This window comes from Arachis stenosperma, chromosome 9 (assembly GCF_014773155.1).
Source record: "Arachis stenosperma cultivar V10309 chromosome 9, arast.V10309.gnm1.PFL2, whole genome shotgun sequence".
Classification (NCBI taxonomy): Eukaryota; Viridiplantae; Streptophyta; class Magnoliopsida; order Fabales; family Fabaceae; genus Arachis; species Arachis stenosperma.
The window spans coordinates 160,640,635-160,668,526 of record NC_080385.1 but is presented as its reverse complement, the minus strand read 5'-3'; the positions used below and the strand labels follow the sequence as shown (position 1 = coordinate 160,668,526).

At 36.1% G+C, this 27,892-nt stretch overlaps 1 protein-coding gene and 1 pseudogene across 2 annotated transcripts; one reads left to right on the top strand and one right to left on the bottom strand.

Annotated features, from left to right (window-relative positions):
* The first annotated feature begins 14,298 nt into the window (after positions 1-14,298).
* LOC130951188 (ABC transporter C family member 10-like) lies at positions 14,299-20,601 on the top strand. Of its 2 annotated transcripts, XM_057879822.1 has the most exons (11): positions 14,299-14,536; positions 14,628-16,716; positions 16,809-17,129; positions 17,223-17,309; positions 17,387-17,983; positions 18,075-18,239; positions 18,338-18,632; positions 18,954-19,168; positions 19,260-19,565; positions 19,825-20,128; positions 20,210-20,601. In XM_057879822.1, the coding sequence occupies exons 2-11, from the start codon at positions 14,659-14,661 to the stop codon at positions 20,320-20,322; spliced, it is 4,461 nt and encodes a 1,486-aa protein (XP_057735805.1). In that variant the 5' UTR covers positions 14,299-14,536; positions 14,628-14,658; the 3' UTR covers positions 20,323-20,601. The 2 variants fall into 2 exon arrangements, with proteins under 2 accessions (XP_057735805.1, XP_057735804.1); XM_057879821.1 differs by having other exon boundaries at positions 16,809-17,309.
* A 4,045-nt stretch (positions 20,602-24,646) lies between these two features.
* LOC130951949 (syntaxin-related protein KNOLLE-like) lies at positions 24,647-26,099 on the bottom strand (annotated as a pseudogene).
* Between the last annotated feature and the right edge of the window lie 1,793 nt (positions 26,100-27,892).

Below are 27,892 nucleotides of genomic sequence, written 5' to 3'. Positions count from 1 at the left end.
CTCGATCATATATTAATTAAATAAAAAAATAAAAAATATATATGCCTTTTTCATTAAACAATGATTATTCATTATTAATACGTTTGAATTTTAATGAGTTTAGTTTTTAATGTATTTGGTGTTTAACATGTTTGGATTATTTCTATTGTTGTTACATGTTTATTGTACTTATTAAATTTTTAAGATAAAAATTTGGGTTTTTTTTTATGAATTTTAAAATCATCGGGTATCCAATTACCCAAACCGAACCAATCCGTTCTTAATCGGTTTGGTTTAGTTCGAGTACATGTAGTCATGTATAAAAAAATACAAATCCGAACCAAACCGAACCAATTACATTTTGATCGGTTCGGTTCTAATTTTACCATAAATCCGAACCAAACCGACCCATACTCACCCCTACTATTTAACATCTCTTTTTAATCTAAAAAAAATACTTAACCCTTTTTTAAAAACCATATTTCATGATCATCGATCGACTGGTGGCAAATAATGAATAAATATATATTAAAGTATCAACACCAAGTAATTATTGTAGTCGTGTAGTGTGTAGTGCCAAAATTCCTTTATATCCCTTTGGCTAATGTATATCAATCAATCAAGATTATTTGGTGAAGAAGTACTAAAATTAAATTTTATTAGGGCTTGTCTCCCCCTAGAAGGAATGAAAGCGAAAGAGAAAAAAAAATCAAATAAAAGAAAAACAAACTTTGTTCAAAGGAAAAAGTTTGATCCATATATATAGTATATGTTGTTGAATTTAATTTTGATCCAAGTATAAAATACGTGCATCTAATTATATAATGCTATATTAGTAAATAAAGATTAAGTACGATTTTTGGTTTTTAAAATATAGGTTAAAATATTTTTTTGTTTCAAATTTTTTTTTACATACAAAATTATTTTTAAGGTTAAAATCAAGTTTTAAAATCGTCATTTTTATTTAAATATTAAAATTTTGGACCAAATTATCTACAACAAAAAAATTATAAAATAAAAAAATAAGAGAAAGAGAGTGTTTCTACTCCTGTGAAGAAAGAAGAGAATAAGAAGAAAAAGTTATCCACGATCCATTTCTGTTTTCGCTTCTGTCACCACCTCGGTACAATTTTGGTCCCTAAGATAAGAATGATTTTAAAACTAAATTAAATTTTAAAAATGATTTTGTTGGGAAAAAAAAATTGGAGATGAAAAAAATTTGACCTATATTTTAGGGACTAAAATCATACTTAACCCTAAAAATAACTACTTTTTATATTGATCGAGTGAATAATCATCTAAAAAATAGATATAATTGCACAACTATATAAAATATTTTATACGATTAGTATATCAAAATTAAAGTCTAAGTTGTTATCGCAAAAGATCCATGCAATAAAATCATGCTATTATGGCATGAAAAATGTGGACCAAGGTTTTCTTCTCTCTAGCTACCTTTAGATTTCGCCCTCACAAATTCAAGAACACAATAATAGGTATACATCGATCTCATCATCGTGTATACGAATTATGATGGGGAAGATAATCATTTCAGTAATGCATGCTTTTTTCTTCCAACTCTTATATTTTAATTTCATTGGAGACGCATGCAGAAATGTTTGGACAATCAAAGAGCAAGCACAAATAAAACTCGGGACCAAAGTTAGGCCAACTCAATTCTATATATATTCTTATTTACTTTTAACAATACTTCAGTGCTTATATAGTTATTATATATAATTAATCATAATTTGTGCGTTCAAAACAATGATTTCGGCAATAGGCGGCTTAACACTTAAAATCTAACATGTGGGGTCACTCACAACTCTGAAAAAGATAACAATTTAAACAAATAAAAGAAAGTCACAAAAACTTGAAAAGCTAAGCTAACATAACAAGGAGAAACGTGTCATAATATAATATGTAAAGGAGACATCAATCTCTATCTATTTCATTTCATTTAGGCTCTATCTTTCTTCGTTAAATCACATTTCAGCATGTGACGGACGTTTTTGTTTCCCTAAGGTTCTTAGGTTTTATATGTCGGCACAGTGCTTTAAGAGAATGAGTACAAATACATTCAGCTAAAATAAACATGCATATGAATCTACAAATTATTAAACCGATTAGGTAGCTTTTCATTGCATGTGCATGTCAAGGTGCATATGATTTGGTCCACTTAGGGTTTAAATAACTAATGTAAGTTTAAATTAGTTAAATTGATTATGAGTCCTGTTAGGAAACCAATAGAATATTTGTACAATGTATATAATGGGCTATATGAGTTAAAAAAATGAACATTATTCATACTATTTGTACAGAATGCTTCTGATACGGGTTGAGAGGAGGATCGGGAACCTGCGGGTCGGATCGGATGTAGGACGGCCCTGATGGAGCGGGGGGTACCTGCAGAGACACTCCGACGCTCAAGTCAGAATAGATCTAAGAGGTATAAGGTGTGTGGAATGAATGAATACCTGGAGGGACCTGGGTCCTCTATTTATAGGTGATGGTGATAATCTTATCTTATCTTATTTGCTTAAGATAAGGGAGATGTTTGAATTCGAAAGTTAGTTAGAGGATCTAGAGGGCCGATTCGGTGCCTTCTAGAAAGTCGGGATGGGTTGACCCGGTAAGCCGGGTTCGGGTTTTGGTCATGGGTCCGGGGTCCGTGGGCCGGATCCGTAACAGTTGCCCCCGCAGCGGGAGAGCGAGTGAGGTCGGTTTCTCGCTGAGAGTTTGAGATGTTCTCTCATCGTGTCTTCGAGTGTTCGTTTGGTGACGAGGTCGGTTTCTCGATTTCGTTCGGTAAAGGATCTGTCCTGACCGCATTTTGGTCTTTGACGTGACCTTTCCGTGCCTGCTGCGCCTGTTGCGTTTTTTGAGGCGTAATTGATTAGTTTGCTTTTCCGAGGGGGCATTTATTGAGGAGGTGTTTTCTCCTTTTTGCCCCTATTATTTTCATTATGTCCAGGGTCAGTTGTGTCCTTTCGTCTTTTTGAAACCGTTTCGTTTTGGCTTCTATTTCCCTCGTCCGTTTTTCTTTTGAAAGAGACCTTCTCCCTTTCCTGAGAAAAAACTGCTTTGGTGGATTTTGCTTTCTGGTGCTGTTTCTGCTTCTTCTTATTTCCCAGTGTTTCTTTCAAGTTTCCTTCTGTTTTTACCAGGTTGGTTTTTTCTTTTCTGCTATTTCTTCCATACGTTTGTTTGTGCCTGTTCCTGTTTTGTCTTGCTGTGTTGGCGTTTTGAGTTTGGGGAAGGGGCTGAGCACCGCCATTTTCTGCTTTGCTTTGTAGTGGTGTTTAGGTTTTTGTTTTTTGATATTGTGCGGAGTTGGTAGGCTGATGGTGGTGCTCCTCCCTTGTTTTAGGTATGCAGCGTCGGCGAAATGAGAGTGTGGGTGCCCCGGTAGCCCCTTCCAGGGGCGTCCCCAATCGCTACGGTTGGGTGACCAGTGATGTATGGGGCGTTCCGTCGCGGATGACGGAGGATGATCTCCAACGGCTCCGCGATCGGGGGGCGATTTGTGGCGGTGGTGAAGAGGAGGGGCGATACGAGCTCGTCCTTCCTGATGCCGACGAGCGCGTTTGCTACTTGAACCTCCGTTCACCCACCGTGCCGGACTGGATGTGGGTTTATGAGTCCATGTTTACTCGGCTCGGTGTGCGGTTCCCGTTCTCGCCTTTTGTTCAGGGTTTGCTTAGCCGGTGTTCCGTGGCACCGTCTCAGCTTCATCCGAACAGCTGGGCGGCTGTTCGGTGTTTTGAGTTGGTGTGCCAGTACCTTGAGCTCCCGGCCTCGGTTCCCGTTTTCCTCTTTCTTTTCTTGTGCACTCTTCCGACTAAGGAGGGGAAGCACAAGAAAGGATATATGTCGTTTCGTGCTCAGCCCCATCGCCGGATCTTCGGGTTGTTTGAAGATTCGTTTCATGGATTTAAATGGGAGTACTTTAAGGTGCGCCCCGTTCGGGGGCACCACCCGTTTTGGCTTACTTTGGAGGGCGAGCGCCGGTTTCCGACCTATTGGAATTTTGGTGCCGGGCCGTCGGTTTTAACTAAGATCTCATACGATGATTTGTCTCGGGAGGATAAGGATATTGCCAAAGTTTTGTGGCATTTGTTTGGTGAACGCCCGTTAAGTCCTCGAGACGTTATAGGGGATCCTGAGGCGTGTCGGACATATATTGGTGTGTTTTGCTTCCTTCTTCTTCTTTTTTTTTTTTTTTGTAATAACTCCTTTCTTGTTTCTTTTTTAGTTGAGATGGCTGGAGGGCTGACTACTTTGGCGAGGTTGAGGGCAGCGTTGGGTCGGGGGGAGGGGTCGTCGTCTCCTTCTTCGGCTCCGACTCCAGCCGCAGATTCTCAGGCTGTTCCTCAAGAGGTGGTTTCTTCGGGGGTGCACACTGGCGTTGAAGCTCCTCCCGGATCGCCGGAAGTCGTTGTACTGGCTTCTACCGAGGCTTCTCGGAAGAGAAGTAGGCCGGAGGAGCCGGGTAGTGAAACTTTTGAAGAGGAGGGCTTGGTCCCTAGTGTGATGGATCGGCGTTTTGATGCCACGGGTTTCATTGATCAGCACTTAATGCCTGGAACGGAGTCATTTTTTGATGGTTGTGACGTCTCGTTTCAGGCTGAGTCGGTTTATCGTGCTCTTCTTCGTTCTGCCGCGGTTGTTCGGAAGGCCGAGCCTGTGATGGCTCAAGTGGGTTTGTTGGAAAAGAAGCTTCGGCAGGCCCAAACCGATGTGAGCAAGTTGAAGGAAGAGCTTGAGGCTGCGAAGACTGCGAAGGAGAAGGCGGAGAAGTCGTCGGAGGATTCCGGGGCGGAGATACTCCGCCTTGCCGGTGTTGAGACTTTGCTTCTTTCTCAACTGGCTGAAGAGCGGAAACGTTCCTCGGATGCGAGTTCTCAAGCTGCCTTGCTTCTCGCCGAGTCGGAAACTCTGAAGGCTGAGGTCGAAGCCTTGAAGAAGGAGAAAGCGGCTTTGTTGGCTGATGCTGGGGAGGCCGTTGCTGCAACCGAGGAGACGATGAAGGCGCAATTTCAGGTGTTGGCCCCTGGTGTGGATGTGTCTATGACGGGAGCATTCAAGACCGTCCGTGATGGGCGGATTGTTGATATTTGAATAGTTGTTTTGTATTTAGTTTTGAACTATGTGTAGATTTGTTTCTAGTGGCTTGAGAGCCGTAACTTTGTTTTGTGTGAAATTTATGACCGTTTTTTGGGTCTTCGTATGATCCGTTTTTTGGATGTTTTGTTTAGCCGTTCGGGCTTTAGGTGTTTCGTTTATCATAACCGTTTGTTTGGTCGGTTTTTTGGGTACCCGTGTGTTCGGCCTGGAGGGTGATCAGTCCTCCAGCGATGGCCGTGTCTTCGTTTGGTGTTTTAAGAAACAGTAGTGACTTGTAATGGGGATGAAGTGAAAATAACTTGTAAAGAATTTTATTTGAATAGTTGGGCCTCGTTAAAACCCTTCGTGAGGGAAAGAGTACCCGAGGTTCTAAAAGACAATGAACAATAAAAAATAAAGGGAAATAAAGGGTGATTAAAAGAAAAAATAAAGAGTGACTTATTTAAGTATAGTATCTTCGCAGGTTGGCCGCGTTCCAAGTTCTTGGTATTTCGCTGCCGTCTAGTCGTTCGAGTTTATACGCTCCTTTTCCTATTACGGCCTTGACCCTGTATGGCCCTTCCCAGTTGGGTGCGAGCTTTCCTTCTCCTGGGGTCGGGAGGCCGATGTCGTTTCGTCGTAGGACGAGGTCGTTGTCCGCGAATTCTCGTCGGATGACGCCGTGATTATACCTTAGGCTGATCCTTTGTTTGAGTGCTAATTCTTTGACGTGGGCTATGCTTCTTGCCTCGTCTATGAGGTCTCGTTCTGCTTCTTCGTCGTTACCTCCAACCGTTTTTCTGGGGCTGGGGTCTCCGATTTCTACTGGGATGACAGCTTCTACGCCGTATGTGAGTCGGAAGGGCGTTTCTCCCGTGCTTGTTTGGGGTGTTGTTCGGTATGACCATAGGACTGATCCCAACTCGTCTGCCCACAATCCATTGGCTTCGTCAAGTCGTTTCTTAAGTCCTTTGACGATAATTTTGTTGGCGGATTCCACCTGTCCGTTTGTTTGGGGATGTTCTACCGAGCTGAAGCGATGGGATACGTGCAATCCTTCTAAGAGTTCTCTGAATTTTTTGTCTGTGAATTGGGTTCCGTTGTCGGAGATGATGACTTCGGGAATTCCAAACCGAGTAATGATCTGTCGCCAGACGAATTTCCGGCATTGGGTTGCCGTGATGGAGGCCAGGGGTTCGGCTTCAATCCATTTGGTGTAGTAGTCTATGGCGACGATGAGATATCTAAGTTGGCCGGGTGCCGTGGGGAAGGGCCCGACGAGGTCGATTCCCCAACTGCCGAATGGCCGTTCAGCCGATATAACGCTGAGTTGGTGTGGGGCGGCTTGGTGGATATTGGCATGCTTTTGGCATTTGTCGCAGCTTTTTGTGAGTTGTATGGAATCTCGAATGATTGTGGGCCAGAAGTAGCCGGCCCTGATGATTTTTTGGGCTAGCGTTTTTCCTCCGATGTGGTGACCGCAGCAGCCTTCGTGGATTTCGCGGAGTATATATTCCGTGTCCTCGGATTCTACACATTTGAGTAGGGGTTGCGAGAATCCGCGTTTGTATAGCTGTCCTGCTATGATGGTGTAGTTAGCGGCTTCTCTTTTTATCTTCCTCTCTTCTTTCGGGTCTGGTGGTAGGATTCCGTCGCGGAGATATTGCAAGATCGGGTATGTCCAAGATTCCCGATTTGAGGATGTTAGGTGTGCGTTGATTTCCGTTGATACGGAAGGCGACTTAACGACCTCCTGGATTAGCGATCTGTTGCCGTGTCCTGACTTCGTGCTGGCTAGTTTGGAAAGTAGATCCGCCCTGGCGTTTCGTTCCCTGGGGACGTGATGTATGGAGACGTTTTCGAATCCTTCTTTTGTTTCACTTACTTTTTTAAGGTATTGTTGGAGCAGGGGGTCCCGGGTTTGGTAGCTCCCGTTGATTTGGGAGCATACCACCTGGGAATCGGTGTTAACCTCGAGTATCTTGGCGCCGACTTCCCGAGCTAGGTTTAGGCCTGCCAAAAGGGCTTCGTATTCTGCTTGGTTGTTTGATACTGGAAAGTCGTATCTTATTGATTGTTCAATTGTGATCCCATTTTGGTTTTCGAGTATGATTCCGGCGCCTCCGTGAGTGGAGTTTGATGAGCCATCGACGTGCAGTTTCCATGGTTCGGGTGTCAGCTTCGTCGGAGTCATTTCGGCGATGAAGTCGGCCAAGGCTTGTGCTTTGATGGCGTTTCGGGGCTCGAACCTGATCTGGAATTGGGATAGCTCGATGGACCATGCTAGCATTCTTCCTGCTAGGTCGGGTTTTTGTAATACTTGTTTGACCGTTTGGTCGGTTCGGACCGTTATGGGGTGGGCCTGGAAGTATTGTCGTAGTCGTCGGGATGCCGAGAGGAGTGCGAAAGCCAGTTTTTCTAGTCGTGAATAACGGGCTTCCGTGTCTTGTAGCACCTTGCTTATGAAGTATATGGGTTTTTGTTCCTTTTCTCGTTTTCCCGGACGAGTGCTGCTGCGATTGTTTCTTCCGTTATGGAGAGGTACAAGTATAGTGTTTCCCCTGTTTGAGGTTTTGCAAGGATTGGAGGTTCTGTTAGGACCTTTTTGAAGTGTTGGAAAGCTTCTTCGCATTCTTTCTCCCATTTGAACGGAATCCCTTTTTTCATAAGTTTGAAAAAAGGAATTGCCTTTTGTGCCGAGGCTCTGAGGAACCGGGATAGTGCGGTTAGTCGGCCGGTGAGCTTTTGGATATCTTTGAGGTTCTTGGGACTTGTCATCTCCAGGACGGCACGGCATTTTTCCGGGTTTGCCTCAACTCAGCGTTGTGTGATCATGAATCCGAGGAATTTTCCTGCTTCCATTCCGAAAGCGCACTTTGTTGGGTTGAGTCGCATTTGGTGCTTTCGCAAGGTGTTCATTATGACCTTTAGATCGTCGGTTAGTTGCTCCCCGGATTCCGTTTTGGCGAGCATATCATCGATGTAGACTTCTATTTTGTTCCCGGTTAGGTTGCGAAATATCTTGTTTACGAGTCGCTGATAGGTGGCTCCGGCGTTTTTCAGGCCGAAGGGCATTACTTTATAGCAGTAGGTTCCGTCTGGGGTGATGAATGCTGTTTTTTCTTCATCTGGTCGGTGCATCGGGATCTGGTTGTAGCCGGAGTATGCGTCCATGAAGCTGAGGTACCGGTGTCCGGATGCTGCATCTACTAGTCCGTCGATGTTTGGTAGGGGGAAGGCGTCTTTCGGACATGCTTTGTTGAGATCTGTGTAATCAACGCACATTCGCCACTTCCCGTTAGTCTTTTTAACTAGTACGACGTTGGCTAGCCAGGTCGTGTAAGGGAGTTCTCGGATGAAGTTGGCTTCGAGCAGGGCTTTTACTTGTTTTTGGACCTCGGCGGCTCGGTCTGGTGACATTTTCCGTCTTCTTTGCGCCACGGGTTTGGCTAGGGGTCTACTGCCAGATGGTGAGACATTAGATCGGGACTTATTCCCGGCATGTCGGCTGGTGTGAATGCGAATAGGTCTCTGTTTTGTTTCAAAAGTTGAGAGAGTTCTTCTTTGAGGTCGTGTGGGAGGTTTCTGTTGATGAACGTGTATTCATCTTTGGTTGGCCCTATTTGTAGTTTTTCCATGTCCCCTTCTGGTTCCGGTCTAGGTTGGCCGTCAAGCCGTGCGTCTAGGTCGGCAAGGAATATTCCGGCCGCGTCCCGGGATTTTTTCCTTAGAGCTAAGCTATTGTTGTCGCATTCGGCTGCAACTTCTCGGTCTCCGTGAATGGTTCCGATGGTGCCGTCATCGGCTTTGAATTTCATGAGGAGGTATTTGGTGAAGATGACTGCCGAGAAGTCGTTAATTGTTTTTCTCCCGAGAATGACGTTATAGGCTGTGGAGTCTTTTAGGACGACGAATTCGGATAGGATCGTCTTTCTCTGATTGCTTGTTCCTATGGTGATGGGGAGGGTGACCGAGCCGTCTGGTTTGAGGAAGTTATCTCCGAGGCCCGTGACGCCGTGGCGATGCGTTTGGAGGTTGTCGTTGCGGAGCCCGAGTTTGTCGAAGGCTCCTCGGAAGAGGATATTGGAGTCGGCACCCGTGTCCACGAGTATTCTTCTTACTAGTCCTGTTCCGATTCGGGCTGATATGACGAAGGGGGCATCTCCTGCCGAGGTGCCGTGCTGGCAGTCCTCGGGTAAGAAGGTTATCGTGCTGTCGGCAATGGTTACTGGGTCGTGGTTTTTGACGGCCATTATCTTGAGGTCTTTTTTCATTGTTAGTTTTGATTTATTTGGTACGTCTTTGCCCGTGATGACGTTCACTATGATGGTCGGATCTTCTTCGGTGTTTTCCCTGGGTGGTTTTTGGGTTCTTGGGTTGCGTCCTTCTCTTTCTGGTGATTTGTCTCTGTCGGCGCGCCTTGGTTCTCTGATGATTTTGACGAACTCGGGGAGTTTGCCGTCTCGTATAGCTTGCTCAAGAGCGTCTTTGAGATCGTAACAATCTTGTGTTTTGTGGCCGTATCCGCGGTGATAGTCGCAGTAGAGGGTTTTGTTTCCTCCTGTCCTTTCCTTGAGTGGTCGGGCTCTGGGGATGATGCCTCGGTCTGCTATTTGGTGGTATACCTCAGTAATTGATGTTGTTAGGGGAGTGTAGTTGGAAAATTTTCCTATTCTTGGTGGTCTGTGGGTCGGTTTAAGGTGGTCTCGTTGGTTCTCTTTGGGTGGTGCGTTATGACGGGGAGTCGGGTTGCCGTGTTGGGTGGCGGCGTGCTGCCGTTTGTTGGCGGCGACGACCTGGCTGACTTCCTCGTCGTTGATGTAATCTTTGGCGACGTTCTGGATTTCGTGCATGGTCCACACTGGTTTGGTGGTGAGATGTTTGCGAAAGTCTTCATTCATGAGTCCGTTAGTTAGGCAGAGGCTGGCAACGGAGTCCGTGAGTCCGTCGACCGTTAGGCATTCGTCGTTGAAGCGGTCGAGGTATTTTCTTGTGGATTCTTCTTGCCTTTGTGTGACCCCTAACAGGCTGATAGGGTGTTTGGCTTTGGTGATTCGGGTTGTGAACTGAGCCATGAATTTTCTTGTGATGTCGTGGAAGCTAGTTATGGATCCGTTTGGGAGGGCGTTGAACCATTTGATCGCTGGCCCGGCCAGGGTTACTGGGAAGGCTCTGCATCGGACTGCGTCGGATGCTCCTTCTAAGTTCATTCTGGCCTCAAAGGCCGTTAGGTGCTCTTGAGGGTCTTTGGTTCCGTCGTACTTCATGTCGGTGGGTTTGTCGAAACCTTTGGGGAGTTTTGCTCTTAAGATTCCTTCCGTGAAGGGCGTAGCTCCCATTATAGTATGGTCGCTTCTCGTGCGTTTGGTGCTTCGGTATCTCCGGTCTTCGTCTGAATCATGCTGACGGTTTACATCCCGAGAATCGCTGCGATGGTGTTTCTTGTCGTATCGTCGTTCGGGCGACTTCTCGCGTCGGCGGTTGCGTGAGGTGCTGCGACCATCTCTCCTATTGTGCTGCCGGATTGGCGACCTTCCGTGGTGGGATCTTGACCTGGAAGTTGCCTGGCTTCCATGCTCGTTATTGTGTTTTTCCCGGTCGCTTAGCTTGCCTTCAAGTTCTTGGACTCGGAGACAGAGATCCTGGATGATTTGTGCCGCTTTGTCCCTAGCTTTCTCGGGATGTTGTGGGTCCGTCGTGACGTCCTCGTTTGCGTGGTGGATGGTGCTTGCTATTTTTGCTTGGTTTGTGGCTTCATGGTGTTCTGAGATCGGACGACGTGGTTGGGAGTCGTCCTGGCTTGATGGGTTATCCTCCAGGATGCCCTCCATCCGGTCCGATTGTTGCAGGTCCCCACAGACGGCGCCAATGTACAGAATGCTTCTGATACGGGTTGAGAGGAGGATCGAGAACCTGCGGGTCGGATCGGATGTAGGACGGCCCTGATGGAGCGGGGGGGGTACCTGCAGAGACACTCCGACGCTCAAGTCAGAATAGATCTAAGAGGTATAAGGTGTGTGGAATGAATGAATACCTGGAGGGACCTGGGTCCTCTATTTATAGGTGATGGTGATAATCTTATCTTATCTTATTTGCTTAAGATAAGGGAGATGTTTGAATTCGAAAGTTAGTTAGAGGATCTAGAGGGCCGATTCGGTGCCTTCTAGAAAGTCGGGATGGGTTGACCCGGTAAGCCGGGTTCGGGTTTTGGTCATGGGTCCGGGGTCCGTGGGCCGGATCCGTAACACTATTCAAAATAACCATTCGGGTACTAAGATAATAAACATCGGATCTAGAGCTCTGATACCATGTCATGATACCACTCATCCCAAAAGTTTAAACTAATCGAAAAAAATAACATTAATAGTTATATCTCTAATACTGAATCGGACATCCATAAACCTCTATTGTACATATTGTACAAATATTCTATTGACTCCTTATACTTCTTCATTTATTATTCGTCTGTTTAAATAAATATTGAATTTTGAATGTTATTTTAAAAATATATAACGAAATAATTCTTGACTCTTAAAATTAAAAGATATTATAAAAAAAACTAATCTCATTGTTATATATATTATATATTCCAATATTTGCCACTCTAAAATATTTTCACAAAAATTGAATAATTTAAATTAATATTTAGTTATGATATAGGTCATTAAAGTAAGTTCTTCCCTTTCAATTGTTTTCAAATTGGGTAAGTATATTCACAAAAATCCCCAGACCACAGCACATTTCAATCACTATTATGAGTAGCTAAAAGAAGTGAAGGAGGAAGAGAATTCTTCTTTTACAGCTAACCTTTCATTATTATAAATACGGCAATAAATAATCCGGCTAATAAAGTTGTCTGTCTTTATATCATTGTCATCTCTACCTATATAACGTGGATTCAATGAAATTAAGAAACATGAGTTGTCAACTTGAAATGATGTCTATTTTTTTCTTTTAATTATATGAATCTATTCAGATCAACAAGATGTGGAAGAATGAGACATATTCATTATCACAATTTACTGGCTTTATGTACCAAAAAGTTTTATTTTTTTTTTTAGTTTTTTTTTTCTACAGTATTATTCTCTAGTTTTACGGACTAAAAACTAATCTGGACCTTATTTAAAATTGTATTATTGGTTAACGGATGATTATATGCATAAAGTGAGATTATGATAAAAAGAAGATATATATGTACATAATTATATTCTCTAATTATTAGTTCATGAAATAATTTGTGATAATATGATTATACAAGAAATTAATAATCTTAAACATAATTCATCAAATGATTACCATGACATATTCATTTAAAAGTTTTAATAATAATAATAATGAAATAATATATATATGAGTGGACATAAAAATTTTATAATTGTCTTCATATGAAAATATTTTTTTTATTTTTGAATAATAAATTGTATGATTAAATTTTAATATATTATAAAAGTATTGTCCTTGTTTAAAATTTGACTAAATAAATAAATTACATTTTTTAACAAAACATCTTTATAAAAAGATGTTTTTGTCATTTTCATCTAAGTTCATAGTTACTTACGAAAAATACTCTTAATCTGAATGAATATTTAACAACAGAGTAAAGATCAAACATATGTTATATAATTTTATATGAAATATATAAAAATATTTATGTATATAATATGGCATTTAGTAATATATTTTTTTTAAATTGTAATAAATATTTTATATTATTTTTCTTTTAAAAAAGATATATACTTATCATTTCGGTTTTTATGTTTTTGGCGAATTAGGCGAATTTTTTGAATCTAGAAATTGCCATAGCTTTGTGAGAAGCTGTGACTGAAAAGGAAAGACAATGCACCAAATAAACCTGCATCTCCACTTACGTCAACAAAGTAATAATGTTCTATTGGGAGGTCCAATCTGGCATGAAAAGAATATCCATTTATTTTGTTTTATGATATACTAGCTAGATTTTTTTATCTCGTTAATAATGATTCTTAAACAGCATATATACTTTCTCTATTTAAAATATCGGTTATTAATTTAACATTTTCATATATACATTTATATAAACATATTAATTTACATTAAATTTTTACTTTATATATATATAATGTTATTTATACACCAAATTAATTATTAAAATTAACTATGCGTTATATATTTATATATAAATACATATATTATTTAAGTAATTTTTAATATATATTTTTTGTAATTTAATATGTATTTTATATTAGTAAAAAAAATTTAAAATGATAAATATTTTAAAATAAATGATAGTTACAAGCCAATCCATTTTAAGATTTGATCAATCTTGAATGTATAGTTGTATCCAAATAATAAAAGTCGGTGCACAACATAATATGCAGAATTCTCAGTAAGTAGATTTCGGAGAAAAAAACAATATATGTACATATATCAACGTAATTTTTTAAATTTTTAATATTTGGATTTTGGATATACATTTATAATATAGTTTTGTTAGAAAATTTCATTTATGCTACTACTGTTGGGCCCAAATGATCTTATCTGAAAATTTGTAATTCTATTCATATATAAATAAATAAATAAATAAAGGAAAATAGAAGTTCTGAGTAGTGCACTACAAACACATTATTCTCGTACGGTCGTACCAGTACCACGTTAGACGTTGTTTTTACTTTTTTGACAAGCAACACATAAACATTATTATATGAAATAATGAAATCATAAAGGAAAAAGAAAAATGGAAAACATGCATGCATGATTTACCTACTTTTGTTTTTTCTTAAAATACACAATATATACGATTTTCTGTACCACGCGGCTTCGAATGTTTGTTTATTCTGTGCACCATTTTGCATTTTTATTTTCCTTTTAATTATAGTTTAATGCACCTGCTTATTTTTGTTATATATTGTCATTTGTCAAATTCTCTTGTGCTTGTTAAAATTAGTGAAAACTCATCTGAAGTTGGTTTTATGTGAAATTATGAAATTGATAATCGAAAACCGTTAGATGATTTGATAGATTTGACTAAATTATCATTTAACGGTATTTGACTATCCAACTTTAAAATCATGTCAAATATAGCTGTATACGATTTCTAGTTTTCTACTCTCTCTTCTGCTAAATATAGTTGTTGAGATTTACATAGAAATAAAATCTAATATCTAATTTAATAAGAGATAAATATTGCATTGATGCAATAATTGTTTCCATTTTTGTGAGTCTCTCTTCACTGAGTGAGTGTACTGTGTACTGAGGCATTGCAACTGCATCTGAGATAGGGCCACTTTTCTTAAAGTTTCTTTGGGACTTTTATTTATTTATTCATTCAGAATTTCAGATACATACACCTTGGAATCTTACATGATTCTTCTTTCTGTTGCTACCTTTTTTATTTTCAGTTCTTGTGACTCTGCATATGCATATGCATGCACTAACAACAACTTACACTCTCACTGAATCACATGCTCACAAGGTTTGCATAATGCATGCCATGATCATCATAATATAAGCATGATATTCTGTTTTTTTAACTGAAGTTTGTTTTTGTCATTCTGTGTTTACAGATTTTGCAGGTTTTGAGAAGAAAAGAGAATAATGGAGAGTTTCTGGAGCATGTTTTGTGGGGAATCTGGTTGTTCAGAAAATCCTTATTGCAGTTATGATTTCAAGTTTTTGAAGGATCCTTCCTCATGTATCAACCATTTTCTGATCTTATGCATTCATGTGTTGCTTCTCATCATGATCTCATCAATCACCATGTTTTACAAGCCCTCTCCACTGAAAAAACAGCATCATCATGGACAAAGCTATTCAAGATTGCAGCTAGTTTCTGCCATAGCCAATGGCTCTTTGGGCTTGGTACATTTGATCTCAGGATTCTGGTTCCTAGAAGAGAATCTGAGAAAAACCAGAACTGTTTTCCCTCTTGATTGGTGGTTTCTTGAATTCATTCAAGGGTTGTCATGGTTGTTTGTAGGATTAACAATGAGTCTTAGGGTGAAACAACTTCCAAGAACATGGCTAAGGCTCATTTCTGTTCTTATTTTCTTGATTTCTGGAATTCTTTGTGCTTTGTCCTTGTTCTATGCAGTTAGTAGCAGAGGAATTTCCCTGAAAGTTGTTTTAGATGTTCTATCTTTTGGCGGCGCAATTTCGTTGCTACTATGCAGTTACAAGGAATCTAAGCATAGAGACTTTGAAGGAGAAGAAAATTATGAAAGCCTTTACATGCCTTTAAATGATGAATCCATGTCCAACTCAAATGATTCTGATTCTGTTAGCTCTGTCACACTATTTTCTGGAGCCGGAATCTTCAGTTGGATGTCATTTTGGTGGTTGAATCCATTGATGAAAAGAGGAAAACAGAAAACACTTCAGGAACAAGACATTCCCAAGCTTCGTGAGGCCGACCGAGCCGAAAGCTGTTACTTTCAGTTCCAAGAACAATTGAACAAGCAGAAGATGAAAGAACAATCAGCACAGCAGCCATCACTTTTGAAAACAATAATTATGTGCCATTGGAAAGAGATTCTGATCTCAGGATTCTTTGCATTGCTGAAGGTGATAACTCTCTCTTGTGGACCTCTGCTTCTAAATTCCTTTATACTTGTTGCTGAGGGTAATGAGAGTTTCAAATATGAAGGTTATGTATTGGCCATATCATTGGTCATTACAAAGATCATTGAATCTTTATCCCAAAGGCAATGGTACTTCAGAACAAGACTAATTGGTTTGAAAGTTAGATCACTGCTTATTGCAGCTATTTATCAGAAGCAACTAAGACTATCCAATGCTGCTAGATTGGTGCATTCTGGTGGTGAGATCATGAATTATGTGAATGTGGATGCTTATAGAATTGGAGAATTTCCCTATTGGTTTCACCAGACATGGACCACCAGTGTTCAGCTTTGTATCGCCTTAGTAGTACTTTTTCGCGCTGTTGGGCTCGCCACATTCGCTTCCTTGGCAGTGATACTTCTCACTGTGCTTTGCAACACTCCACTTGCAAAGTTACAGCACAAGTTCCAGAGGAAACTTATGGTGGCGCAAGATGAGAGATTGAAGGCTACTTCTGAGGCTCTTGTGAATATGAAGGTGCTGAAGCTATATGCCTGGGAAACCAATTTCAGAAATGCCATTGAAAGATTGAGGAATGTTGAGCTCAAAAGACTTTCTGTAGTGCAATTGAGGAAAGCATATAGCAACTTTCTCTTTTGGGCCTCACCTGTTTTGGTATCTGCTGCATCCTTTGGAGCATGCTACCTTCTTGGTGTTCCTCTACATGCCAACAATGTTTTCACTTTCGTCGCGACTCTGCGCCTCGTTCAAGATCCTATTAGAACCATCCCTGATGTTATTGGGGTGGTGATCCAAGCAAAAGTTGCATTCTCAAGGATTTTGAAATTCCTTGAGGCACCTGAACTAGACAGCCAAAGTTTCAGGAAGAAGCATTTTAGTGAAAACATGAGAGGTTCGATTTCAATAAAGTCTGCTGAGTTTTCATGGGAAGGTAATGGATCAAAACCAACTCTGAAGAACATAAATTTGGAGGTTAGAGCAGGGCAAAATGTGGCTATCTGTGGAGAAGTTGGCTCTGGAAAATCAACCCTCTTAGCTGCAATTCTCAGAGAAGTTCCCATTACTCGCGGAACTGTAAGTACTTTTTTCATTTAATTCCATGTAAATTGTGAATGAGTTAATAAATTGGATGACTAAAATTTTTCAGCATCTTTTCTGCATTGCAGATTGAAGTTTATGGAAAGTTTGCCTATGTTTCTCAAACTGCATGGATACAGACAGGTACAATAAGGGATAACATATTGTTTGGATCAGCAATGGATGCTGAAAAGTATCAAGAAACACTTCACAGGTCTTCACTGATGAAGGACCTTGAGCTTTTTCCCCATGGTGATCTCACTGAGATAGGGGAAAGAGGGGTTAACCTGAGTGGAGGCCAGAAGCAACGGATTCAGCTCGCTCGCGCTCTTTACCAGAATGCTGATATATACCTCTTGGATGATCCATTCAGTGCTGTTGATGCACATACTGCCACAAACTTATTCAATGTAATTTCCAACTTCTTCACTTCAGTCTTCACAAATTGTAATCATTGGTTCATTGCTCTTAGTAGAATGAAGAATGGCTTTGAAATTTTGCAGGATTACATCATGGAAGGACTTGCAGGGAAGACAGTCTTGCTTGTCACTCATCAAGTTGATTTTCTTCCAGCATTTGATTCTGTTTTGGTGATTTCTTGGATCTCAAGTCACTTGCTTCTTTTCTCATTCTGTTTTGTTATTTGACTTATTTCTTTGTTTTACAGTTGATGGCAGAGGGGAAAATCCTACAAGCTGCTCCTTATCACCATCTCTTGAACTCAAGCAAAGAATTTCAGGATCTTGTCCAGGCTCACAAAGAAACAGCCGGATCGGACAGGCTCGTGGATGCTACTTCTTCTTCTAACAGACTTACACACAATCCTGGGGAGATAAGGAAAACATTTGTAGAGAATCAGTTGGAAACTTCGCATGGCGAGCGCGATCAATTGATCAAGCAAGAAGAAAGAGAAGAAGGAGACAGGGGATTGAAGCCATACTTACAGTATCTGAATCAAAACAAAGGATATTTGTACTTCTCTGTGGCTGCACTTTCTCACCTCTCATTTGTGATTGGCCAGACATTGCAGAACTGGTGGATGGCTGATAAAGTTGATGATTCTAATGTCAGCACATTGCATCTGATTGTTGTCTACTTGTTGATTGGATTTGCTTCAACATTTTTCTTGTTGATTAGAAGCCTTGTAGCAGTTGCTTTGGGTCTTCAATCATCAAAATCTATGTTCTTACAGCTCTTGAATTCCCTCTTCCACGCGCCGGTGTCCTTCTATGACTCCACACCATTAGGAAGAATTCTTAGCAGGGTAAGCTCTGCACATATACAGATAAAATCAAACAGAGAGAATAATTGTTCTTTCTTGCAATACAAGTAACCCTTTTTTATCCTTGTTTTAGGTCTCCTCTGATCTGAGCATTGTGGATCTTGATGTTCCATTTAGCCTTGTTTTCGCAGTGGGAGCTACTAACACTTGCTATGCCAATCTTATAGTCTTAGCAGTCATTACTTGGCAAGTGTTGTGTGTCTCTATACCAATGGTTTACATAGCAATTCGCTTGCAGGTAAAGGAAAAGATTGTTCATTGTTGTTCCATTCTTAACATGATAAAATCTAAGGCTAATTTTGGTGATCATAATAAGAATGTAAGATTCTTTTGTAGAGCTACTACTTTGCCACTGCAAAAGAATTGATGCGGATGAATGGCACAACAAAATCCTATGTAGCCAATCATTTAGCCGAATCTGTTGCCGGGGCTGCAACAATAAGGGCTTTCGAAGAAGAACACAGGTTTTTCATGAAGAATCTTGATCTCATTGATGTGAATGCAAGCCCTTTCTTCCACAGCTTTGCAGCAAATGAGTGGCTGATGCTACGCTTAGAAACAATCAGTGCAGTTGTTTTTGCAGCCGCAGCACTTTCCATGGTGGTGCTTCCACCAGGGACTTTCACCTCAGGTATAATTATTTTACACAATCAATCAGTTTTCAATCCCGCTACGTTACCAACAGTATTTCTGCCCACTTCTGTCAACTCTTGTTTATGATTGTGTTTAATGGAAGTGTCTTTGTAGATGTATCTAATAAAAATATATTTTTTATGGTTGTGTCTAATGAAAATGTTTTTATATATGTATTTTCTGAATGTGTCTCTTTATACACGTGTTTAAAACATAGTAATTAATTATTGTTGGTATAGTATATTGGTAACCTATACTTTTCCATCAGTTTTATATATAGCAAGTATTGAAATTTGAAGATGTTGGTGTAATTGCATAGGATTCATTGGCATGGCTCTATCATATGGACTTTCATTAAACTCGTCCCTAGTATTTGCAATTCAAAATCAATGCACTGTAGCAAACCAGATAATCTCAGTGGAGAGGCTAAACCAATACATGAATATAGCAAGTGAGGCACCAGAAATTATACAAGAAAATCGTCCTCCTCCCAATTGGCCTATTAAGGGAAAAGTACAAATTCATAATTTGCAGGTACCTACTTTTCTCATAACTTCATGGTATTATTACATGCATGCAAATCATAGAAACTACAGATTATGAAATATATATGAAATGAAAACAGATAAGATACAGGGAAAGTGCACCACTTGTACTACGTGGAATCACGTGCACGTTTGAAGGAGGGCACAAGATTGGAATAGTTGGAAGAACAGGGAGTGGAAAATCTACATTAATAGGTGCATTGTTCCGGCTGGTGGAGCCAGCAGGTGGAAGGATCATAGTTGATGGGATTGATATTTCTTCAATTGGACTCCATGATTTGAGGTCACGTTTTGGTATCATACCTCAGGATCCTACTCTCTTTAATGGCACTGTTAGATACAATTTGGACCCTTTATCTCACCACTCTGATCATGATATTTGGCAGGTAACTAATTAGTTCTAAGAATAAACACCTCACTTTTTTATCTCGAAGACAAATAAGTTATTGACTCGTTAAAAATACAAAAAAAAATTTCATTTTTTAAATTAGTCAAGAGACTTATCTGTCTTCAAATTAAAAAGTTATGGACTTATTATCTTTTTTTTTAATTATAATTAGTATGATTTTAATAAATTTTTTATTTGAATTGGATTGGATAAGCATTCTTTAATTTTTGAGCTAACAATTTTGGTTCCATGTGAAGGTTCTTGGAAAGTGCCAGTTGCTAGAAGTTGTGAAAGAGAAAGAAGGAGGCTTAGAATCTTCGGTTGTTGAAGCTGGGGCGAACTGGAGCATGGGACAACGGCAACTGTTCTGTTTGGGGCGTGCACTTCTGAGGAGAAGTAAGATTTTGGTGCTGGATGAAGCAACTGCATCCATTGATAATGCAACTGATTTGATTCTGCAGAAAACCATCAGAACCGAGTTTGCAGATTGTACTGTAATCACAGTTGCACATAGGATTCCAACTGTCATGGATTGCACTAAGGTCGCTGCTATCAGTGATGGTAATAACTAATAACATTTAACTTCTTCACTTATTCTTAATTTAATTTAATATTGTATGATTATTGTATATTATTTTTCAGGAGAATTGGTTGAGTATGATGAGCCCATGAACTTGATGAAGCAGGAAGGATCATTGTTTGGACAACTTGTTAAGGAATATTGGTCTCATTTTCAGTCAGCAGAATCTCACTGAAGCTAGGTATCTAGAAGTAGAAACCTTGTTTTGATGCAGCTTAATTATATATGTATGTGTAGCTTTAATTAATTTGTGTTGTATTATTAGAAGGGTTCAACAAAGTAAAGTAGAAGATTGAGTGTCTAATTTATTTTATTTTATTTTATAATAAAAGGTGTAGCAAGAAAACTTCATTCCTTTGCTAATTAGTTGGGCCTACTGTTGTAATTTTAGAAGATAGAGAGCTGCATTATAATGATCACTTATATTTTGTAGGAAAGGCTTCCATTTATTCCAAAAAGCCCTATCTAACTATAAAAGCTGACTATAATTAAGAAAAAAAGTTAGATGATAAACAGCCTTTTAAGTTTTATCAACACATATGTAGTCAACAACTTCATTTTTAGTTTTTTTTTTTAAATTAATTAGTTGCAAATTAAAGTTTCATTTAAAATTTATCGTTGACCAATAAATTGCTACATATATAAAACGAGATTCAAATTTCAACCCTTACTTAAATAAATAGAGATAAGTAAATTAACCACTTGACTAATTCAAATTAATTATTTCATTTTTAGTATTTCTTCTTAAAAAAAATGATTAGTTAATGTTGTTATTTTTTCTTATATTAATTACATATTGGCTATCAAAGTGTTAGTTATGTAGTATGACTTGCTAATCATTATTTAACATTAGAATCACGAAAACATAGAATACAAGATTAGCTTTATTAGGCAGAGCATTATTATTATAAACCAGAAACATCAAAATCTATTATATAAATTATCATAGAATAACTTGGTACAATATCATTTTTTACAATAATTTAAATAGATAGAAAGAGATATATGAATGGAAGTATTTTAGGTGAGGCAATGTACTTTTATGGCATTTTAGTACACCATTATGTATTATCATTGAGATTTAAAATAAAATATTTTAGTGGTGAAGATCATGTTAAAGACTTTATAATGTAAACATAAGGGTGTATTATTAGACTTTAACCTAATGCTTAAGTCATTCATTTGCTATATTCATCGAAAGTCAAATTTACCCCCAACTAATGTGGCTGATGGGTGTGTTGTGGCTTGGGTCAATGGCTTGGAGATTCATCTGAAATGGGTTGTGGATTCGGTTTCGGCCTCTTGGTTTAACTATTTTTGGTCAGCTATAACATATGATCAAGATAAAAAATTTAAGATAAAATGTCTTGGGCTCATCATGAAATTTAAAGATTTTTTTATGCACATTCTCAATCCATTTGAACAAGGTTTCTCTAAAAGATGCATGTTCAATTATATTGAGCATCATAGTAAAATACTCTGAAGTAAAAGTAACAAAACTAAGAATGATGATTATTCATGGAATCTAAAATTAGAATACAACATATAGCAATAGTAAACAAGTTACAACATAAGTTTGTACTAATAATATTTAAAAGTGAACCGATTTTTTTTAACACAGCAAAAATAATAATAATAAATTTATGATAAAAGATTAAAGTAAAAATACAGATAAAAGTAATATTAATTCCTAAAACTAATAAAAAAGATAAAATTAAAATAGATTTAAGTTAGTTTAAGATTTTTATGATTATATTGAGATTATTTGTAGTAACAATAAATATAAAATGGATGTAATATACTCTATCATATGATTCCTAAAATCGAAAATAATATACATGCTAAGATTAGAATAGAGGAAAATTCAAAGGACCAAAATTGATTTATATTCACGTTACATTTTTCTTGAGTTACCTAGCCACATTTTTAAACGATAAAAAAGTCACGTGTCTCTGGAAAACCAAATCTATTATTTTTTATTTACTCTTATATTAATTTTTATAATTAAATAATATAAAAACTATTTGCTTTATTTTTAATAATATCAAATAATATTAAATAAAATATTACAAATTAGAATATCATGTAACATAATTCAGCTAAATACGAGAAATAATCAAAATTTCTATATAATGCGATTGTTTCATTCATAATTATATGGGTAAAAAACCCAAATAAGTCAAGGAGAGCTCATTTTTACCCAAATCCGCCAAAACAAATTTTGATACATCAATCCACCAGAACACATCTTTATATAATTCGAATCAATAGGATTCGAATTAGCTTTGCACATAATTCGAATTGATTCAATTCGAATTATGACCAAATACTCTTCCCACGTAGTTCGAATCAATTAGATTCGAATTAGGCATGCAAGGTTCGAATTATATCAATTCGAATTACATGGAGTACGTAGCTTAGGGGAGTTCGAATCGAGTTGATTCGAATTACAAGTGAATTCCCTATAAAAAGGAGTTCGAATTAATTAAATTAAATTAATATTTAAATTGAATTCCCTGTAAAATTCTAATAATATAATATTTAAATTAAATTTTAATTTAATTTTTAATATTTAATTTTTTTCAATTTTAAATGAATTTAGTATTATTTCAAGTTAAATGTGATATAATAACTAGTATATTAAAAATAATAATATTTAATTTTAGTACGTAAATAAAATTGATCTATTAATAAATTAATATAAAAGTTTCTTATTAATTATTTAAATTAGATTTAATAGTAAAATAATATTAAATCTGTTTAAAAATTTTTAAAATTAAAATAGGCTATTTAAATTATTAAAAAATAAATTAAAAAATTAATTTAAATATTAAAAATTAAAATATACTTTATCGTATAAGTATTATTTATACTCTATCTTTCTCCATAAATATTATTTAATTTTTAATATTTAATTTTTTTTTTAATTTTAAATGAATTTAGTATTATTTCAAAGTTAATGTGACATAATAACTAGTATATTTAAAAATTAATAATATTTAATTTTAGTACGTAAATAAAATTGATCTATTAATTATTAATATAAAAGTTTCTTATTAATTATTTAAATTAGATTTAATAGTAAAATAATATTAAATCTGTTTAAAATTTTTTAAAATTAAAATAGGCTATTTAAATTATTAAAAAATAAATTAAAAAATTAATTTAAATATTAAAAATTAAAAATACTTATCGTATAATGTATTATTTATCTCTCTATCTTCTCCTATAAAGTATTTTAATTTTAATATTTAAATTAACTTTTAATTTATTTTTTAATATTTTAAATAGCCTATTTTAATTTTAAAAATTTTAAACAGATTTATATTATTTACTTAAATCTAATTTAAATAATTAATAAGAAACTTTTATATTAATAATTATTAATAGATCAATTTTATTTACGTACTAAATTTATTAATTTTAAATATACTAGTTATTATGTCACATTTAACTTTGAATAATACTAAATTCATTTAAAATGAAAAAAAATTAAATATTAAAAATTAAAATAATACTTTATAGAAAAAAATAGAGAGTATAAATAATACATAGGAAAGTATTATTTTAATTTTTTTAATAATTTTTAATTTTTTTTTTTTTTAATAATTTAAATAGCCTATTTTAATTTTAAAAAATTTTAAACAGATTTAATATTATTTTACTATTAAATCTAATTTAAATAATTAATAAGAAACTTTTATATTAATTATTAATAGATCAATTTATTTACGTACTAAAATTAAATATTATATTAATTAAATACTAGTATTATGTCACATTTAACTTTGAATAATACTAAATTTATTTAAAATTGAAAAAAAATTAATATTAAAAATTAAATTAAAATTTAATTTAAATATTAAAATTATTAGAATTTTACAGGGAATTCAATTTAAATATTAATTTAATTTAATTTAATTCGAACTCCTTTTTATAGGGAATTCACTTGTAATTCGAATCAACTCGATTCGAACTCCCCTAAGCCACGTACTCCATGTAATTCGAATTGATATAATTCGAACCTTGCATACCTAATTCGAATCTAATTGATTCGAACTACGTGGGAAGAAAAAGAGACAAATACTCGTTAGTGATATAAAAATTTAGTAATTTACTATAATCACTAGGTTTGCTTTTAAAAGATACGGTTACAGTAGGCTAAATAACAGACATTTATAAATTTTTAATTTAACAAAATGACAAGGGTATTTTTTAAGAAAAATAAAATCTATGAATAAAGATAAATAGCATAGTTTGAAGGATAATATTGAAGCTATTTTCCAAGACAAATTGGTCAACCAAATAAACAAGAAGTTGCCTATGAATGATGATAATGATGAAGGCAATCTGTCACTAGGTCTTTGGTACTTTACAGAAATTATTATTATACTTGCAACATTATTTGCAATTACAACCGCTGGTATTTGTTGCAGGGAGAGATATTTTTATCTGTGCAAGCTAAGCCTCTCAAAATTCACAGGCATAATAATAAATCCAAGTATGGCAATTTAAGCTGATCTAACATTGTTTCAAGGCTTTCAATTCACACTGTTTTGAATATGCACCAGCAGACACAAGGCCTACTTTAGAAGACAGTAATTTTCTATAAGTATCTATCTATGAATTCTTCTCCCCCAAAACTTACCAAAAATTTGCATATCCAAAGAATTCTTTGAATTAGGACAAAAACAATATCAGCTTAAGAATCTAAAAAGACCAGCAAAGTAGCAACAATTTCAGAATCTAAGAACATAGTTGGTAGCATTCAACATTCAGAAAAGGGGCTAACTTAATTTCAGCTGATATGAGCATAATACATGAACAAATGGCAGAAAACAAGGAGGAGAGTCGTAGGGTACAACTCTGCAGCAACTAGAAACCAAGAATCATGAGAAATGTTGATCCCTTCAAGAGCTACTGAAACTGGTGGCGATGGGAATGACAATAACAAGGATGAGGATGAGAAGAATAATGATCCCAATGCAGAGCCATTCCTACTGTTCCCTGGTACTTTTAGCGCTCAAAGTTCTTTGTTAGCATCCTTAACATAGTGAGAAGCATGGATCACGTGGTGCTCAATGTCATCCATCTTCTCCCCTGAGCCCACCATAACCGCCATGTCCAAGAACACTGATGCAACTCAAGCAAGCTCTTCTCGATCTCTTTCGCCGCATCGTGCGGTCCTGAATCTCAACCACCGTTTCCATCACTTTCCCCTCCCATGCTCCCCAATCGCCTTCCCCAAGAACTCTCTTTTCCCCATTCGAAAATCTTCTCGATCACCTCTTCGTCCGGGTACTCACCGGTCACCGTGAAAGTACCTTCTTCCAACAGTCCTTGTACTCTGTCATCATCCTCTGCCTCAGCCCCTGGAACTCCATCATCAGCTCTTTCAGCTTCTTCCGGAGCCCGTTCGTCACCGCGATCCGAGTGCGGTAGATGGCGGTGTGGTCCCGTCCTTGAGTCCCGAGAGCCTCCTGTTTGCGGAGTTGGCTTTGTCCATGTCTTCCAGATGGGCTCTAATGGCCCGGGCCTTCTTCAGAAGCGTCACAATGTCGGAATTGATTCTTGTCCTTAGAGATTTCAGAGCGTCGGACTTGTGGAGTGATTTTCCCTCCTCGTTGGCCTGTTGGAGCCTCGAGTATCTCGCGGAGGCTCGCCATCTCCGTCTTCACCTTCTCGGCTTCCTCCAAGAACAGGCCCATGTCCGTGTCCATGTGAGTGGTGGAAGAGCTCAGCTCACTCCCTGCCCTCCAAGTCCAATTCTTTCATTGCCGCTTTCTTCAGATCCACGTAGCTCGTGAATGACTTGGTCATTAGGTCGTTCATTTTCGATTCCCTGCAACAACACAAACACCAATCAGAACTCTGCAACAATTAGGTTGGCGAAATTGTGAGTTGAAACAAAATACCTAAGATTTGAAGCACGAAATGTAGCAAGGTAAGTTATGTCTGTGTGTTTGTTGAAGAAGAAGAAGAAGTGAAGGGTGTGTTTTAGAATTCAAAAGTGTAACGGATAGTTTAATAAGGAAACAATAGAGCCGTTGCCCAATTCAACGGTACATTTTTTCTTTCTTCAAATGTTGTATTTTATTCCTTTTATCCCCAGTTTAACTTGTGTTCTATGCGCTTAAGTCTTAACTCCCACTTGTTAATTAGAACTCGCCTAATTAAGTTCTATAAATTAAACTACGCCATAAATATTTTAAGATTATAATACTCAATGTCCATTCTAAAAGTTTGATTTCTTTTTTAGTTTACAGGCGATATTATTTTTCGGGTAAAAAACTCAAATGAGCCAAGGGGAGCTCATTTTTATCCAAATCCGCCAAAACAAATTTTGATACATCAATCCACCAGAACACATTTTTATATAATTCGAATCAATAGGATTCGAATTAGCTTTGCACATAATTCGAATTGATTCAATTCGAATTATGACCAAATACTCTTCCCACGTAGTTCGAATCAATTAGATTCGAATTAGGCATACAAGGTTCGAATTATATCAATTCGAATTACATGGAGTACGTAGCTTAGGGGAGTTCGAATCGAGTTGATTCGAATTACAAGTGAATTCCCTATAAAAAGGAGTTCGAATTAAATTAAATTAAATTAATATTTAAATTGAATTCCCTGTAAATCTAATAATTTTAATATTTAAATTAATTAAATTTAATTTTTAATATTTAATTTTTTTTCAATTTTAAATGAATAGTATTATTTCAAAGTTAAATGTGACATAATAACTAGTATATTAAAAATTAATATAATATTAATTTTAGTACGTAAATAAAATTTATAGTACGTAAATAAAATTGATCTATTATAATTATTAATATAAAAGTTTCTTATTAATTATTTAAATTAGATTTAATAGTAAATAATATTAAATCTGTTTAAAAATTTTTAAAATTAAAATAGGCTATTTAAATTATTAAAAATAAATTAAAAAATTAATTTAAATATTAAAAATTAAAATAATACTTTATCCTATAATGTATTATTTATACTCTCTATTTTTTCTATAAAGTATTATTTTAATTTTTAATATTAATTTTTTTTCAATTTTAAATGAATTTAGTATTATTTCAAAGTTAAATGTGACATAATAACTAGTATATTTAAAAATTAATAAATTTAGTACGTAAATAAATTGATCTATTAATAATTATTAATATAAAAGTTTCTTATTAATTAAATTAGATTTAATAGTAAATATTAATCTGTTTAAAATTTTTTAAATTAAAATAGGCTATTTAAAATATTAAAAAATAAATTAAAAATTAATTTAAATATAAAAATTAAAATAATACTTTATAGGAGAAAGATAGAGAGTATAAAATACATTATACGATAAAGTATATTTTAATTTTTAATATTTAAATTAATTTTTTATTTATTTTTTAATAATTAAATAGCCTATTTTAATTTTAAAAATTTTAAACAGATTTAATATTATTTTACTATTAAATCTAATTTAAATAATTAATAAGACTTTTATATTAATATTATTAATAGATCAATTTTATTTACGTACTAAAATTAAATATTATATTAATTTTTAAATATACTAGTTATTATATCACATTTAACTTTCAAATAATACTAAATTCATTTAAAATTGAAAAAAAATTAAATATTAAAAATTAAAATAATACTTTATAGGAAAAAGATAGAGAGTAATACATTATACAATAAAGTATTATTTTAATTTTTAATATTTAAATTAATTTTTTAAT

What these genes read in the sequence shown, in the direction of transcription:
- LOC130951188 (XM_057879821.1), top strand. Translation starts at nt 14,659, where the DNA reads ATGGAGAGTTTCTGGAGCATGTTTTGTGGGGAATCTGGTTGTTCAGAA. An exon ending in TTCCCATTACTCGCGGAACT is followed by an intron (nt 16,717 to 16,808) that starts GTAAGTACTTTT and finishes TCTGCATTGCAG; the next exon opens with ATTGAAGTTTATGGAAAGTT. An exon ending in GGTCGCTGCTATCAGTGATG is followed by an intron (nt 20,129 to 20,209) that starts GTAATAACTAAT and finishes ATTATTTTTCAG; the next exon opens with GAGAATTGGTTGAGTATGAT.